At 40.1% G+C, this 17,730-nt stretch overlaps 2 protein-coding genes across 2 annotated transcripts in view; both read left to right on the top strand.

The window, feature by feature from the left end:
* The window catches only part of LOC309561960 (arf-GAP with dual PH domain-containing protein 1-like), a 114,720-nt gene extending 106,809 nt beyond the window's left edge, over window positions 1-7,911 (top strand). Inside the window, exon 11 of the mRNA XM_082266050.1 lies at window positions 7,678-7,911. Coding sequence (XP_082122176.1) covers window positions 7,678-7,706 — 29 coding nt within the window. The 3' untranslated portion in view covers window positions 7,707-7,911. The remainder of the gene's footprint in view (window positions 1-7,677) is intronic.
* A 1,002-nt stretch (window positions 7,912-8,913) lies between these two features.
* Window positions 8,914-10,018, top strand: LOC309561348 (urotensin-2 receptor-like). The gene has a single exon (XM_082265220.1). It carries the CDS (start codon window positions 9,049-9,051, stop codon window positions 10,015-10,017), a length of 969 nt encoding a protein of 322 aa, XP_082121346.1. The 5' UTR covers window positions 8,914-9,048; the 3' UTR covers window position 10,018.
* The last annotated feature ends 7,712 nt before the right edge of the window (window positions 10,019-17,730 follow it).

The following is a 17,730-nucleotide window of genomic DNA, read 5'->3' as shown; positions in this document are numbered from 1 at the left end:
GTGCAGTGTCCCCAATGCTGCCTCGCCAGCACAGATCGCCCATATTGCACAGATCGCCCATATACAGTGGGTACGGAAAGTATTCAGACCCCCTTAAATTTTTCACTCTTTGTTATATTGCAGCCATTTGCTAAAATCATTTAGGTTCATTCTTCTTCCTCATGAATGTACACATAGCACCCCATACTGACAGAAAAACACAGAATTGTTGACATTGTTGCAGATTTATTAAAAAAGAAAAACTGAAATATCACATGGTCCTAAGTATTCAGACCCTTTGCTGTGACACTCATATATTTAACTCAGGTGCTTTCCATTTCTTCTGATCATCCTTGAGATGGTTCTACACCTTCATTTGAGTCCAGCTGTGTTTGATTATACTGATTGGACTTGATTAGGAAAGCCACACACCTGTCTATATAAGACCTTCCAGATCACAATGCATGTCAGAGCAAAAGAGAATCATGAGGTCAAAGGAACTGCCTGAAGAGCTCAGAGACAGAATTGTGGCAAGGTACAGATCTGGCCAAGGTTACAAAAAGATTTCTGCTGCACTTAAGGTTCCTAAGAGCACAGTGGCCTCCATAATCCTCAAATGGAAGACGTTTGGGACGACCAGAACCCTTCCTAGAGCTGGCCGTCCGGCCAAACTGAGCTATCGGGGGAGAAGAGCCTTGGTGAGAGAGGTAAAGAAGAACCCAAAGATCACTGTGGCTGAGCTCCAGAGATGCAGTCAGGAGATGGGAGAAAGTTGTAGAAAGTCAACCATCACTGCAGCCCTCCACCAGTCGGGGCTTTATGGCAGAGTGGCCCGACGGAAGCCTCTCCTCAGTGTAAGACACATGAAAGCCCGCATGGAGTTTGCTAAAAAACACCTGAAGGACTCCAAGATGGTGAGAAATAAGATTCTCTGGTCTGATGAGACCAAAATAGAACTTTTTGGCCTTAATTCTAAGCGGTATGTGTGGAGAAAACCAGGCACTGCTCATCACCTGTCCAATACAGTCCTAACAGTGAAGCATGGTGGTGGCAGCATCATGCTGTGGGGGTGTTTTTCAGCTGCAGGGACAGGACGACTGGTTGCAATCGAGGGAAAGATGAATGCGGCCAAGTACAGGGATATCCTGGACAAAAACCTTCTCCAGAGTGCTCTGGACCTCAGACTGGGCCGAAGGTTTACCTTCCAACAAGACAATGACCCTAAGCACACAGCTAAAATAATGAAGGAGTGGCTTCACAACAACTCCGTGACTGTTCTTGAATGGCCCAGCCAGAGCCCTGACTTAAACCCAATTGAGCATCTCTGGAGAGACCTAAAAATGGCTGTCCACCAACGTTTACAATCCAACCTGACAGAACTGGAGAGGATCTGCAAGGAGGAATGGCAGAGGATCCCCAAATCCAGGTGTGAAAGACTTGTTGCATCTTTCCCAAAAAGACTCCTGGCTGTATTAGATCAAAAGGGGGCTTCTACTAAATACTGAGCAAAGGGTCTGAATACTTAGGACCATGTGATATTTCAGTTTTTCTTTTTTAATAAATCTGCAACAATGTCAACAATTCTGTGTTTTTCTGTCAGTATGGGGTGCTATGTGTACATTCATGAGGAAGAAGAATGAACTTAAATGGTTTTAGCAAATGGCTGCAATATAACAAAGAGTGAAAAATTTAAGGGGGTCTGAATACTTTCCGTACCCACTGTATTTTTGAAAAAAAAAGCCGGGCAGCGCTGAGGCAGAGGGGGGGCGGGCCGTGCGAGGAGAAGTGAATACGAGCCGCCGCTGTCATCTGACGTCCCTGCGCCTATGATAGACGCACACGTCTCATGTCCCGTCATTGGGCCACTGTGCTGTCTATCATAGGACTTCCTATGACAGCAGCCGCTCGTCCTTCCTTCTGGTCCGCCCCGGCCCGCCCCCCTCCTCTTCCTCTCAGCGCTGCCCGGCTTTTTTTTTTTTTTTTACTATATCGGCGTATAACACGCACTGGTGCTTTGCCCTCCATTTATAGGAGGAAAAAGTGTGTGTTATACGCCGATAAATACAGTAGTTGTCAATCACACAACTCATTTGTTCTGTATCTGTCTGAGCCTATTCCAGACACTATCGGTCTACCTGGAGGTGTTGTTATGCTTTTATGGGTTTTTGGTAATGCATTAACGGTTGGTATACCAAGGGTCTTGACTAAGATTAATTCATATGTGTCTTTATCTATTACTGCCTGATGGTATGCCTTCACTTTTAACTGCAAAAAATAATTTTGGAACTTTGTAATAACATCTTGGGAGATTTCTTTGTACCATTCCTTATTACTTAAGAAGTTCAGACACATTTCTCTATTTTGATGTATATCCATCTGGACCACATTCCCTCCCTTATCTGATGATTATATAATGATGCTGTCATTTTTACTTAGTGCTCGTAAGGCTTCTGCCTGTGGTCTAGTTAGGTTACCCACTTTGTGTCTCTGAATTTGTATGATTTGTTTAGATACCTGGGTCACGAATGCTGCAATGTTAGGGTTGGTCTGTAGTGAAGGGAATTTGTCAGATTTCTTTTTTGTTTGAGATCTCTTTTTTTGGGGGATGTTTGGTGACAGCTCACTCGGTGTTGAGGATTGTGAAATATTATTTTTCATGTGCTTCATTTTCTTCTAAAAGATCCATAAGATCCTTCAGAGCACAAAAATCTCTTACTTTGATGTCTTTCCATTGGTCTCTAAGTGCCTTATCTTTTTTCTTTTTCCTCCCAAAAGTGTATAAGTAAGTTTTCTATCAAAAAGGTGAAGATCCTTAATGACCTCAAAGTGGTCTAATTCCTGTGTGGGGCAGAATGTTAAACCTAGGCTCAAAACTTCTTCTGCTCTTGTAAGAATATGTATTGATAGGTTGATAATATTTAACCCTGTGGAGGGTGGGTTAGCCTTATGACAAATGGATCCATGGTGCCCGTGGGATGTCTGGGCGTGTTCGTGGTGTCTTGTGTGAGCAACCCTAAAAAATCATCTGATGCATCAATGTCAGAATTTTGTGCATTGTCTGTGGATCTTTACTACAAACATGTAACTGTCCACGATTGGAGTGTTATGTTGAGCTATTGCCACCACCTTGTGACTGAACTTGTGTATTATTCGAGGGCTGGGACCCACCGTGAGGGATATGTACTTGTGCATGTGATAATTTCTGTTCTTGTAATTTGTGCTCAATAATTTGTTTCTTGCCACTACCACCCAGTGATTGTGCACCATCACAATCTTTTGGTCTTTTCTGGGACTGTCAGTGTCTCCACTGAGGGTTATGAGCACCCTGTGAGGTATGAGAAAAATTAGAAGCGTTAGTCAGATCCCATTCCATCATTATCCTGTATCATACTATTGTCCATAGGTTTTCTCTGAAACTGGGAGCATCTATGGCCACCTTTGGCCATCTATAGGCAAAGTTTTTACGAAGTGCCATTTTGTCTCTCATAAATTTGTGTTCTTTTTGTTGAATTAGATCAATGTTAAATTTTTCTAGATGTTCTTGTAATTCTTTGTTTTTTACATTGAAATTGTAAGGAAAGCATAGGGGTTGATGTTGTATATATATTTGTTTGATTTCGTCATCAACCTCAGACATCTCTTTCTGATATTAAATCTGGATCGGAAAACCTTTCGGATTCATATTTTCATCCCTGTAACATTCGAAGTTCTTAGTGTGCCAATGTAGACTACTGGATTTTTTTTTCTCTAAACTTCTTTTCAATTTCTGCATGAATATATCCATATCCATTGGCATTCCCTTCTCATCTTTTATATTTTTTTTAAATCTGAGCCTAAGTCCCTCTCATGCTGTGCCCAAATAGTTCACCATTTTACTTGCAAAGATTAAAACCAATAATATTTCAGTATCTGATCTCTGGTTTCCTAACAAAAATTTGATAAAAAGCAATAAAGAATAATTAGAAAAAATGTAATTTCATGTATAATTGTGTCTCATTTGTCATCCCTTCTCCTATACAAATAAGGGTAAGGGGACCATGTGGAAAGCTCAAAAAAGTGGGTGTTTTAGCACCCTGTATACAGCAAGTTGAGAGAAAAAAAAGAGCCCTCAAGAGCGTGCCAACATCCTATTAAGCAACAAAAGAGAAAAACAGGTGTTCTCATATAGAGCTCCTGTGTGTGAAAGCAGACTTTTTCGGGCACAACATGAGACACAAGTAAAAAATAACTTCCATAAAAATTTCAAGTTTATTTAAACGAAAACTTCCATAAAAATTTCAAGTTTATTTAAACGAAACTATATAAAAGTATTATTTTACATGTTTAAAAGGGTTGGCCATATATGCATAGCCGACCCATATACGTCAATATTATGTGTATGTCCCCTAAATTTTACCCATATACAAGAGAAGTATATTACAGATGGTAAGTATACCAACATTGTATGCATTACCAAAAACCCATAAAAACATAACACCTCCAGATAGACCAACAGTGTCCGGAATGGGCTCTGATACAGAACAAATGAGTCGTGTGATTGACACATATTTACATCCCCATGTAACATCCCTACCCTCCTGTATCCAGGACACCCCCAACTTATTAGGGAGGTTGGAAGGGATACAAGTTTCCCCCAACACAAAACTTGTTGCTATCGACATAGAGGTACTATACAGTACCATCCCACATTCCAAGGGCCTATGGGTGGTCAGAGAATTTCTCTATGAGAAAGCTCAGGAATGTCCGAGATATAACAACTTTATTTTGGATGCTTTAGAACACATCTTTACCAGGAATAAATTTAAACTTGATGGCACCCACTACCTCCAGGTGTAAGGGGTTGCTAAAGGGACTTGTTGTGCGCCATCGTATGCAAACCTGTACCTGCGGGGGTGGGAGTGCATGCTGTTCTCTGATGATCAATTTTGTAAATTTTGACCTAAATTTCTCCACTGACTACGATACATAGACGATGTCATGATGCTATTGGTCGGGGTCCATAGAAGAACTTTATGAATTTATGGCAACCTTAGGTAGGAACGATTTTAATCTGCAATTCGCTTTACAATATGATGAAAGGGTCATCCCATTTCTAGATATTCAGATTCTGAAAAAGGAGGAGGGAAGATAGTAACGACTCTATATCGCAAACCCACAGATGGGAATATTTTACTTCGCCCAAATAGTTTCCACCCCAAACCTCTTGTACACAGTATACCATACTCGCAATATCTAAGATTGCGACAAATCTGCTCTAGTGAGGAACACTTTAAAAAGGGAGCCCACCAACTATGGAATAGGCTGCTCACCAGAGGATATTCACGTACAGCTCTACGAAAGGCATACAATAAAGCATATACGTCAAAGGGAAGAGGTTCTGTATTAGGCTCCCAAACATTCAAAAACAGAGACAGTTCATCTTATCACCCCCTACATGAGACAGCATGCACAAATACATAACATACTTCAGCAACATTGGTACTTGCTTACCAATGATACCATTTTGAGAAAGTACATAAAAGACTTCCCTGAGATAACATTCAAATAACCACACTCGGTCAAGGATAAAGTTACTAGGAGTCACTTTAAAGAAGCCAAAGATGGAGACCACTGGGAACTAAGGCAACTGGAAATGTGGAACATGTAACTTCTGTCATTGGATCTATGAAAATCAATGCCCTTTGTCCCCCTTGCCTATGGCCGGGATGCTCCTGCACCCCTGGCAGGGGGGTGCTGGAATCGAGCAGCCACCCCACAGTCGGCACAATATGCTTCCACGCATGCACCGATCTGTTGGAGTGCACACTGCATCATTACGTCACATAGCAACGCCGCTGTGTGACGCCATCGGCCAGCGCCGCACCTCATGGTGGGGAACGCCATAGGATGCAGTGGGGATATAAAGCCGATAGACGTTCATGGCGGTTCTCCACAGTCAAGATAAATATAGCACTATATGGGCTTTACTATGGGTGGTGCACTCTGAACATATCGTTGAACATGGACATTACTTTTTAGGTCATTCACCATCGCCTCTGTGGCTAACCAGTGGGTTATACCCATTACTTCTCTATTCCACTGTCAAGGGGTGAGAGTTTGTAGATACAGTACTCAGATAAAATTACTATATTGTATCCCTCCAACAGAGATTTACATATTTGTGCATCATTTATGTTTATAGTTTGGCTTTTCTTTGGGAATCACCCCTATATCACCCTACCTCATCCTTGATTCTTTTGTGCATACAGTGGTGGAGACACTAGTAGAGGGTTACCTATAACAGTATAAGTCAGGTGGGTTTCTTATGTATAATTGAAGTAAGGTACAACCAGCAATCTCAGAGTGAGATATATATGGATATGTTTAAGGATTTGGCAATGTACTGATTTTGACATTTTGACCTTATATTTTTCCTAGACACCCATAGACTTCAGCCCACTAAACATCTTGATTATCTATAAATCTCTTTCTCAAAAACCACGCTATGTGGGCTTTAGTTGTAACTGCAATATAGGTCTCTGATGGATGAATTTGCAAATCCATTTTAAGTGTTCTGAGTAAGTCCACTCTAGTCTCGATATATACTCAAATATTGGGAATAATCGATTCCATGATACATGTATTAACTTCAAAATCTAGATAGGATAGGCATAATAAACTGTCATTACCTACCAACCTTGGACTGGTATGCTTGGACCCTTATGTCCGCCCCCAGACTGTATTGCACTAGGAACTGGAAGAATATCCCCACAATGTAAGCCATAGAGATCTATTTTCAATAGATGAATAAGATATGTGCATACAATTCCTAACATGAATTTTGTCTGTTTAAAGATAGTTGTGTTTGTACCCTCACTACTCATAGCTCCTGAAGAAGCTGTTTGCTAAACACTTCGACCCTCCATTGGACAAGAGTATCTGCATTTATTTACATACTTACCATCTGTAATATACTTCTCTTGTCTATGGGTAAAATGTAGGGGACATACGCATAATATTGATGTATATGGGTCGGCTATGATTATATGGCCCACCCTTTTTAACAGGTAAAAAAAAATACTATATCGTTTTGTTTAAATAAACTTGATGTTTTTATGGAAGTTATTTTGTAATTGCGTCTCATGTTGTGCCCTTAAAGTCCACTTTCACACACAAGAGCTCTATATGAGAACACCTGTTTTTCTCTTTTGTTGCTTAATAGGATGTTGGCATGCTCTTGGGGGCTCTTTTTTCCTCTCCACTGACATTCACCCATCAAGACATTTTGATATTTGTATAGTGCCTCCCAAAAGCCAGTCACTTGTTTGTAATCAGGGTTGAGGGCTCTTGAGGGGAGTACTGAGGCAAGGAGCTGTGATGTTTTTTAGGGGGCTACATACAGAACCCAACTGGCCCCTGCCAACAACTATTCTCTGCTTTCATTACATAGAGAAGCACAAAGACCCAGTGATGATGTTACTGGGTCTAAAAAAAGGTATGTAATGAAAAGAGGTTTTATTTAATATTTTATAGTAACATGTTGATGGCGAAGGTGACCTGAGAGAGGCAAAATATAACCATAAAAAGCTTGAGCTTTACATATCCCACACTTTACTTAAGACATCTACTTTACAGAAATCATAATTGATGTTTTTTTTTACCACAGTAATGTATTCATTGTTCTAGGTTGCTACTAACTTTAATTTTCTCTCTTTCAAGTCCAAGCAAAATTCAAGCATCATACATAGCACATTCCTGATCAAGGTCCTCCAACTTTTCATTTTCTCATGACAACTATCAGGACATCCCATTATTGGACTTTAAAATGCATTTCTTCCTTTTAAAAAATGTTATGCACAAGCATATGTAACAATGACTCTTTATCAGTGCATCACCTAGGTTCCAGAAAAGGGACATATTTAATATTCAATTAAAGTATGAAAGTCAAAACAATATTTTGATTTGAATAGACCACTTTTTTTGTGTTGTATTTCTATCTGTGATTCTGTGAGGGAGATTCACTCTCTCTAATTGTTCTAAACTCCAGTGCCACTGGGAATAAATAATGAGAGCTGTCCAAGAGAGGATATCTCTCACATTGGATAGATATCCTCTTAATTCCTGTTGAGTCTACAGGACAGGAAGTGAGGAGAAATCTCCCTAATAATACACAGATGGGGCAGTGGATGTCAGCGGAGACATGTCCGCTGACATCCGATCCGATCCTGTCCATCAAATCCGGACGGATGGAAACCCTATTTTCCATCCGTGTGGTGGATAGGGTGAGAACGGACAGGCGGTCCGTTCTCATCCGATTCCCCCATAGAAGATAGTGGAGGCTGACACCTCCCTCTCCGCACACAGAGCGGAGACAAAGCGTTCATCCGCCTGCTCAGCGGGGATCGGCGGATCGATCCCCCGCTGAGCAGAAAACAGAACGGACAGGTGTGAAAGGGGCCTATATATTTTAAGGAGAATGACAATTCTAGGTTTTATATTTGAATTAAACACAATTTAAAAGTAGTAAACTGTAAAGTACAACCTTGAAAACAAAAATGATATTGCTTTTTGTGCAGTTGGTTGGAGATAGTTAAGTCATAACATTAGGAAGTGTAATGGGAAGAGTGTGGGGAGATGGTTAATAGACCATGAATGTAACAGTTTTGTCTCAGTCTGCACACTTCTTTGTGAATTGGACTTGTCACTGTTTGTTCAGAATATCTGAAGCTGAGGTGAGGAATGAACATAGACCAAGCAAATATAATTCAGCAACACAGGCACAATATATTATCTTTTTTCCAATGCTAAAGCTAACCTGGATGAAGACTAGCTTTCTATCACAATTAATAATCAAACTGAAGAAACGCTCACACCCTCTTTGAAAGGTCTCAGCTCGTAGACGTTGAATGTTTACCATACACAGAAACTTCTTCGGAGACCATGGCTAAAGCCAGGCAATGGCACAGAAGAGCTGGGATTCTGAATGTAGATGGAGTTATTTTTTTTCATTGCCACCATGAATACATGAAGAATTTGTTATATTACTGATCATGACACACAACCCATCATGCTTGTTGCAAAGTAAAGGAAATGGAAGGTCATTATGAGGCAAACTTGTCCATGGAAACTCCAGGTATTTTTGATGGAGAGGTTCTGATAACATCCAGCTTTAGCGCTGTACTTGCTATCATGTTTGTCTTAGGCTCATCTGGAAACATTTATGTACTTGTGATAACGGTCTTGTCACCCAGGCCAGCTGGTTCCTTGTGTATCAATGTCATAAATCTTGCTTTGGCTGATCTACTTTACCTTTCAACTATTCCTTTTGTTCTAAGCACCTACCTGGCCCAAAACTGGTACTTTGGAGATATAGGGTGCAGAGTTCTTTTAAGCATGGACTTATTCACCATGCATGCTAGCATCTACACCCTCACTGCAATGAGTCTACAGAGATATCAGGTAATTGTGCAACCTTTCAAGGCACATATTACCCAGTGCCACCGTAAGGTAACAAGTCTGGCAATCTGGCTTACATCATTTTTTCTCACTTTACCAATGATGTGTATGATACGGTTACAGGACAGTCATTATGGATCTGACAAGAAGATTTGCTTTCCCACTTGGACACAAGATTCATTCAGAAATTACTTAACAGTCCTTTTCTGCACCAGCATACTAGGCCCTGGCTTCATCTTGGTATACATCTATAGTTGCCTAGCTAGGGCATATTGGATATCTGGACTAGAGGTCCACCAATCAAGGCGGAAACAAAAGCATTGTGTTGGGCTGCGTATCTTTACAATTATCATTGTATATTGGGCTTGTTTTGTACCTTTCTGGGCATGGCAGCTAGCCAAATGTTATCAGAAGGAACTTTCAGCACTGGGTACTTCAGGTGAGATTTATCTAAACATTGGGGTTACCTGCTTAACATATGCTAATAGCTGTGTAAATCCTCTACTGTATACTATACTAACTCGTAACTACTGGGAATATTTAGCTGGCCGTAGCCGGAAATCCAGTGCGAAAGGGATGAAAAAGAGAAATCTGGAGATGTGAATGACATATTGTTACCTTCACAGATGAAAATGAAGTATATTAAAACATAACAGTAAAGCAAAAAGTACAGTCAAAACTACTGAATTTTGTAACTACACAAAATCTTTAGATTAACTTTTTTGTTGACAGATAAGTCATTTATTTTCTTCTGACTTGGATGTGTTAGATATGAGGTGATGTCCCTACTGAGAGAATAAGGCCTCCCCCACATTGGTTTTGAGATATGACAAATGCTGATTGAGCTATAACATTAACCCATGTTCCAGATGTGTTTAACATGTGTTACATTGCATTTTTAAATGTTGCCCAATCGCCACCTCTGGAAGTGAATGCTGTAAATGCTTCAAAAACATGCACTGAACATATCTACACCAATGTCAAAGAGGCCTTAAAGCAGTTTTAACCCCAAAAGCAGCAAACATTTTATTACATTGTAGTTCCTAGATGTCATGGCTGCATTCGTTTTCTTTTTTTGGGCTTTTTTTTTTTTTTTTTTTTTTTAATTTCACCTAACCAGTAAGTCTGTTGTTTTTCAACAGATCAAGCTGTCCTGCAGATGTAGCAGTAAGGGGATTGAGACAAACCATTTACCACTGACAGGAATGCTTGCAATGGTCAGCTTTTATTCATTTATGTAAACCCTTTATCCCAAAAGGAACAAACTGTTGCTGCAATAGCTGAAAAATGTTATTTAGATTTTGGCTTTAATTTGTTTAGTGCGTCTAAATCTGCTAGTACATCCAACACTCCCCTCCCCCTAGATTAACAATACTGCTCTTCAAAGGTGTCTCTGTCCCCCTTCATCCAATATGTAGGCACCCTAATACAGGGGGTGTGTTACTAGCTGGATCATCAGGGGAAAACCGAAGGTAAAAGCCTAAGAAATAAAACGAATACAGCCACTACATCTAAGGATTAGTAAACTGCAATATATTACATTTTTGGTTTTGGGTTTCATACTGCTTTAGAGTCTTTGCAGCTTAAGCTAATCCAGACTCCGTCCTAAGTAAAATGGGATCTAATGCTTCTTGACTCTTGAAGCATATTGTGGTAGAAAACAAATGTTAATTACAGTATTAGTATGCAGGGCTAAAAGCAAAATCATTTTTGCATAATCTGTAATTTCATTGCTGGTATACATTTTTTACTTCAATAATAAAACTATTTAAAAAATGTGTTTTGATTAGGTTTACTATCTGCTGTAAGTTTACCAATTATTACATAGTGTGAGGGCTCGTCTAACCGTTCTATTCAATTTATATTAATTCAGGCAAGCCACACTACTTAAAGGAGGCTGTGCACTCATGGAGGGTAGAACTTTTTAGAGTAGACATCTTTGACTTGATGTAAACAAATGTGGAGAAAAAAAAAAAAAGAAAAAAAAAAGAAAAAAAACAAATGTGCATTAACTTTTTAAATATTTATTTACGTCAAATTGGTGGTTTTAGGTCCTGAGACATGGGTGGCAGATGATTCTAGTGCAAGGACAGCTTTCAGTGGCAAAAGTTTAGTATTAGGGGAAGGTTAAAAGGTAGACTCCAGTCTATACTGAAAATTAAGCACTGAGATGTATACAAAGAGTAAACCTGTTCAGTACTTCAGGTTTTACCAGCCATTGCCGTATTGCACCAGAGCACATCATGCCCTTTTGTCTGTATAGTGTTTTTTTGTGTTTTAGCTTCACTTCAAGACATAGTTTAAGGTTTAGGAGTCAGGTACATGGTGACATGCTTTATTTTTAGCTTGTTTTCAACACTGAAAGCTGTGTGCAGAAATCTACCAGCAGAGTTTGTGGTGTGAAGAACAAATATGCATACAGCAACCTAGAGTTCTTCATTTTATATGAACACTATGCATTTTCCGTAACAGTGTAGCACAGTGATTGTTCATTATTGTACCTTTACACTCAAATTTAGGTGGCCGATTTAGCAAATGGTGACATTTCACAAAGTGAAATCCATAGCAACCACAGTACACTTTATTGAAAACGAGTTTGGGATTGAAAAGACTGGGTTTAACAAGAATTTCACAGATCTTTCCCAAATGCCAAAAGTCTCTTAAAGGTTAATTTCTACTTGCCCAAGCTAACATATGAGGAAAACAGTGTATTTGACAGTGTAGTGCAAGCAGACAAGACGTAGGAAGATTTCAGAAGAACACAAACTTCCATGAAAGTCCTTCTGCTGTAACACAAGGTATCTAAACTAGCCACTATACGCCAGACATATCATATAAATTAAAATCATTTTAACAGAAGAATACCATAAGGCCAGGTTCACACATATGCGGCCTTGGGTTCCCAGCATGGGGTCCAGTGCATTCCTGTTCACCAGTTCAGGTGGAAATTTTTGCCTGAATTCGCACCTGAATCATCCAAAGATGCACAGGACCCTTTTTAACCACTTGCCGACCGGCAGCAGTACATATACTGCGGCCGGCCAGCTCTATTGCGCAAAATAACGTACCTTTTACTTATGTAAACAAGGCAGATCGCTGTTCTGTCACAGATGAACACAGGGATCTTGTGTTCCTGCTATTTAGGAACACAGATCTCTATGTCCATCTAGTGAGTCCATCCCACCACACAGTTAAAAAGCATCCCTTAGGGACACACCTAACCCTTTGATCACCCCTGGTGTTAACCCCATCCCTGCCAGTGTCATTAGTACAGTAACAGTACATATTTTTAGCACTGATTAGTAATGTCACTGGTCCCCTCAAAAGTGTCAGTTAGGTGTTCGATCTGTCTGCCGTAATGTCGCAGTCCAGCTAAAAATCGCTAATCTCTGATTAGTAAAAAAAAATAAATAAATAAAAATGCCATAAATCTATCCCCTACTTAGTAGATGAGATAAACTTTGTGCAAACCAATCAATATACACTTATTGGGATTTTTTTTTTACCAAAAATATGCAGCAGAATACATGTTAGCCTAAAATGATGAAACAAATTCGATTTTAATTTTTTTTGGCTGTATTTTATAGCAGAAAGTAAACATTTTTTTTTTTCCAGAATTGTTGCTTTTTTTTGTTTATAGCAGAAAGAAAAAAAAAACTGCAGAGGTAATCAAATACCACCAAAAGAAAGCTCTATTTGTGGGAAAAAAATTACATTGATTTTTTTTGGGTACAGCGTCGCACGACCGAGCAATTGTCAGTTAAAATAACACAGTGCCGTATCACAAAAAATGGCCTGGTCATTAAGGAGGTAAAACTTTCCAGTCCAGAAGTGGTTATTGTGGACCGCGGCTGCCCTGGACCTGTGTGTGCCGGCTTCATTGAGAGCCAGTCATACTCCTGTGTCAAGAAACAATCTAAATGAATATAAAGTGCAGAATTTCAGCTTTAATTCAAGAGGTTGAACCTAAAAATATTAAGTATAAATTTGCAACCGTACACATTCACATTCCCCCTATTTTCAAGGGTTCAAATGTAATTGAACAAATTAATATAATCATAAATAAAACATTTATTTTTAATATTTTGTTGAGAATCCTTTATTGGCAATGACTGCCTGAAGACGAGCCCATGGACTCAAGACTGAGTTTTCTACTTTCTGATGCTTTGCCAGGCTGTAACTGCAGCTGTCTTCTTTGTTTGTGGGTCATTCTGCCTTTAGTTTTGCCTTCAGCAAGTGAAATGCATGCTCAATTGGGTTGAGATCAGGTGATCTCTGCCATTGTAGAATATTCCACTTCTTTTCCTTCAAAAGCTCCTGGGTTGCTTTTGCAGCATGTTTTGGATCATTGTCCATCTGTACTGTGAAGCACCGTCCAATCAACTTTGCTGCATTTGGCTGAATCTGGGCTGACAGTATATCTCTAAACACTGCAGAATTCATCCAGCTGCTTCTGTCACATCATGATTGTAGACTTTGACAATGATAAGCCCACCTCCTGGAGAGTGTCCTTCACTTGTCTGGATGTTGTGAATGGGTTTTTCTTTATCATAGAGAGGATCCTGCGATCATCCACCAATGTTGTCTTCTGTGGACGTCAAGGCCTTTTTATGATGCTGAGCTCACCAGTGCATTCTTCTTTCCTGTACCAAACTGTTGATTTGGCCACTCCTAATGTTGCTGCTATCTCTCTGATGGATTTGTTCCATTTTTGAAGCCTTACAATGGCCTGTTTCACTTGCATGAATAGCTCTTTTGAACGCATGATTTAGGTTCACAGCAATAGCTTCCAAATGAAAATACCACACTTAGAATCAACTCCAGACCTTTTACCTGCTTAATTTATGAAGAAATAATGAAGGAGTAGCCCCCACCTGGCCATGAAATAGCTTTTGATTCAATTGTCCAATTACTTTTGGTCCCCTGAAAAATGGGGGGTGGCTATCCTTAAGAGCTGTAATTCTCAAACCCTTCCTCTGATTTGGATCTACATACACTCAAATGAAATCTGAGTGTGCGCACTTTCAGCCCATATCCATTATATAACTATAGCTTGAATATGTTTTAGAAAATACCTGAAAAAAAAACTAAAATTGTGCCTGTGTCCAAATATATATGGACCTCAGTACATATACATCAGTTCCTGCCCTCAAGGAGCTTGGGCATATGCACATTCATGCACACACATACTAGGGCCAATTTAGATATTAGCCAATTTACTGAACAGCATGTCTTTGGAGTGTGGGAAGAATTCCACAAAAGTACTGAGAAAACATGCAAACTCCATGCATATGATGTCCTTGCTGAGGCTACTGCTAGGCAAAGGCTTTAAGCACTAAAAAACTGTGCTGCATGGTCCGTGGAACTTCCAGCATCTAAAAGGAAAACAAAAAACAACTGCCATTAAAAAAAACTAGTCACACTGGGAACCAAAACAGTGGATCAGACACAGAAATACCAAAGTCAAGAGTTAAGCGGAGATAGGGTAGTTGCGGTAATTGCGGTAGGCAACCCTTTCATTTGGAATAAGCTATGAAAACACCTTAACAGAAGAAAAAAAATAGCATTGTTTTAAAAAAATCCTGCTTCAACACAGTCCAAAGCATACAGCTTTTGCATCTTTGTGGTGTGCAAAAATACTGCATTGTATTTATGCATCGGGTGTAATTAACAATGAATGGCAATTGATTGCAACACACATATGCAGTTCATTACTATACTTAAGAACACATAATATGACACGTTTGGCATGAACGAGCCCAAACATACAGAAATTTGAGGCACACGGTTTTCATGAGGGAGAGATTTCACACTGATCATGTGTGACTCAGGAAAGAACAGCACTTGTTGAGTCTCAGGGGAAAAAAAAAATCATTGTTTAAAAAGGGGCACATTCAGGGTCAAAACGTTTGACCGTAGAGAGACTACCTCTAATGGAGATATGAAAAGATTTTAGGCTGCCTGCATTTTGTATGGAAGAGGCAAACCCACACACAAGAAGAGGAAGGCTTAGATTCAGAAAAGACAGGTTTACTTTAGAAAAACCAAGCTCAGTATTGGGGAGAACAAAGGGGTGGGGTTTTACATACAGAAGTGACTGAATGATGTATGACATAAATATGAGTCTAAGCCTGGAGGAAAGTGTAGTAGGGTCTATAGCAGTAGGAATTAAGTTCAAAATTTCAGCCAAGGGACTGAGATGTACAAGCTTAGATTTTACATTGGAATGTAGAGCCTCAAAGGCCAACTGAAGTGCAGGGCTTCAGGGGCTCATTCAGATTTTAAGGCTCCAGAGGCTGGAATTGTGGGTGCTAAGAGATTTTGAACAGGTATCACAGTGTAAAATCTGTTTTGAGAAAGACTGGGTGAGCGCGGCACTGTTCTGCTAAACAGAATGTCAGAAAGGCAGTAAGATCCATCTGCAGGGTAGTGTTCAGTTTTCTTTTTTTTAAAACACAGATACTGCACAGTATATCCTTCTGTAACAGATGAACTTCCAGGAATCAGGATTTTACAGCCATAGTGGCGGTGGGGGCAGGGAGGAGATGACTGACACACAGACTCTCGAGCTGATAGGCAGGTAGTGAGGGGGAGAGGGAGAGACTGCAGGTTGATGGAGGCCTGTAAACTGACCACAGTATTATGGATCAGCAGCCATGATTACTGTGGACAGCACAAGGGTGACACAGGAACAGGCAGGATCAACCAGGTTTTTTACAGCATAGAAAGGGACAAATTACACTGCACAAGCACTATGCTTTATATACTGCTTTAAAGGAACAGAATCATTTTTTTTAGGGTAACAACCAGTTTAAGACTATTGCATGTGGTTTTGAAGAAAAAAAAAAAAAAAAGAAATGACGGCCTTTAGTTCTGATGTGCTCTGGATGACCTTTTTCTCTCACTGCCCTCCCTTAAATATTTTCATTGTGCTTAGGAAGCATCATTGGCTTAACTAGTAAGTGTCAAAATACACAAAGGGTCAATGGGTATGGTATTAAACCAAAGGACAAGTAGAAATGGACAGATGGATGAATGATGCTGCTGGTTCTGGGGATTTAGACTACTACTGACTGCTACTAAAAGAGTTTTTCTAAAATGACCTGAACAAAGGAACCCCAATGCTCCAATCTGGTGAAAAGAGAAAGTTGGATATACTGTAAATGCTCATTACTTAATTTACTAAAATGCTACAAGGGCCTGCATTCTGGCCAAGTGAAAAATTATTAATTGAATCAGATGGATTTTATGTAACAGTAATCCTTCCCTAAGACACTGTGTAGACAAATGTAAAAAGCCACATGTATATGCTACTAACTTCAGTTGATTGGGCACTGGCAAAAAAAAAAGAAGAAAACTGCAGAAGAAAGCTGGAAGAAATTTCCTGTAGGACACCTCCCACTGCCATCTAGCCTGAATTTTGTAGCAAGAAATAGGGAGGTCATAAAAAACATAGGGAAGGAACCCCTGTCCTATTGTACTCCAAAAAAGGAATTTTACCAGTAAAGAAAATTCTATTTTCTTAGTTGTATAGTACAGGACACAAGATTGAAAAACAAGCATACACCAACACTCCCACATAACAAAGAGGTCTAGAAGGGCTTGACAGGACCAGAGAGCAGTTTGTAACACTTTATGGCCCAAAGTGGCATCAGGGGACTGAACATTCACCTGGTACAACTTGGATAATGTGAACAAAGCCCAGGGGGCAAATCTTAAGAAAAGATGCCTGATGCTGAAAAGCTTACAAAGCACTAACAGATCTGGTAGAGGGCGCCTTAACAGTGAAGGAAGGAACCCTGTCCTTTAGACCAGGGGTATTGAATTAAAATTCTTGGAGGTCCGAATAGTAAAACATTTTTCCAACAGAGGTCCAAATCGCATTTTTGTGCTATGACTCAGATTCTTTACATCACTGTCCAGGTGTGCAGGCATGACAACCCATTCATTTGAATGGGCTGCTGTGCCTGCGTTTTCTGGGAAAAGGCCCTGGCACCTTTTTAAAAATGCAGCCTCCATGGTGCATTTGTACTATGCAATTTCCAAGTGCGGGAAACCACACCTTGTATTTCAGTGCGTTTAAGAGCCAATGGTACACCTGCACATTTTCTGTGCAGCCCCTCATTTTGTGTTCAGCTGCTTGTCCCTCCTCGTATTTCATCTCCACAGCACTGCCCCTTTCACTTCCCCCGCACAGCACTGTCCCCTTTTACATCACCCCCCCCCCCCCACAGCACTGTCTCCCTTCACATATCATCCCCTTAGCACTGCCCCTTCACCATACCCCCCACAGCACTGCTCCCTTCACATATTCCT

Source organism: Pelophylax lessonae, assembly GCF_965119305.1.
Source record: "Pelophylax lessonae genome assembly, chromosome: 8".
Classification (NCBI taxonomy): domain Eukaryota; kingdom Metazoa; phylum Chordata; class Amphibia; order Anura; family Ranidae; genus Pelophylax; species Pelophylax lessonae.
The sequence above is the reverse complement of the archived record's forward strand: the minus strand, read 5'-3'. Positions and strand labels throughout refer to the sequence as shown.

Excerpts from the sequence above, each read along its gene's own strand:
- LOC309561348 (XM_082265220.1), top strand. The coding sequence starts at position 9,049 with ATGGAAGGTCATTATGAGGCAAACTTGTCCATGGAAACTCCAGGTATT.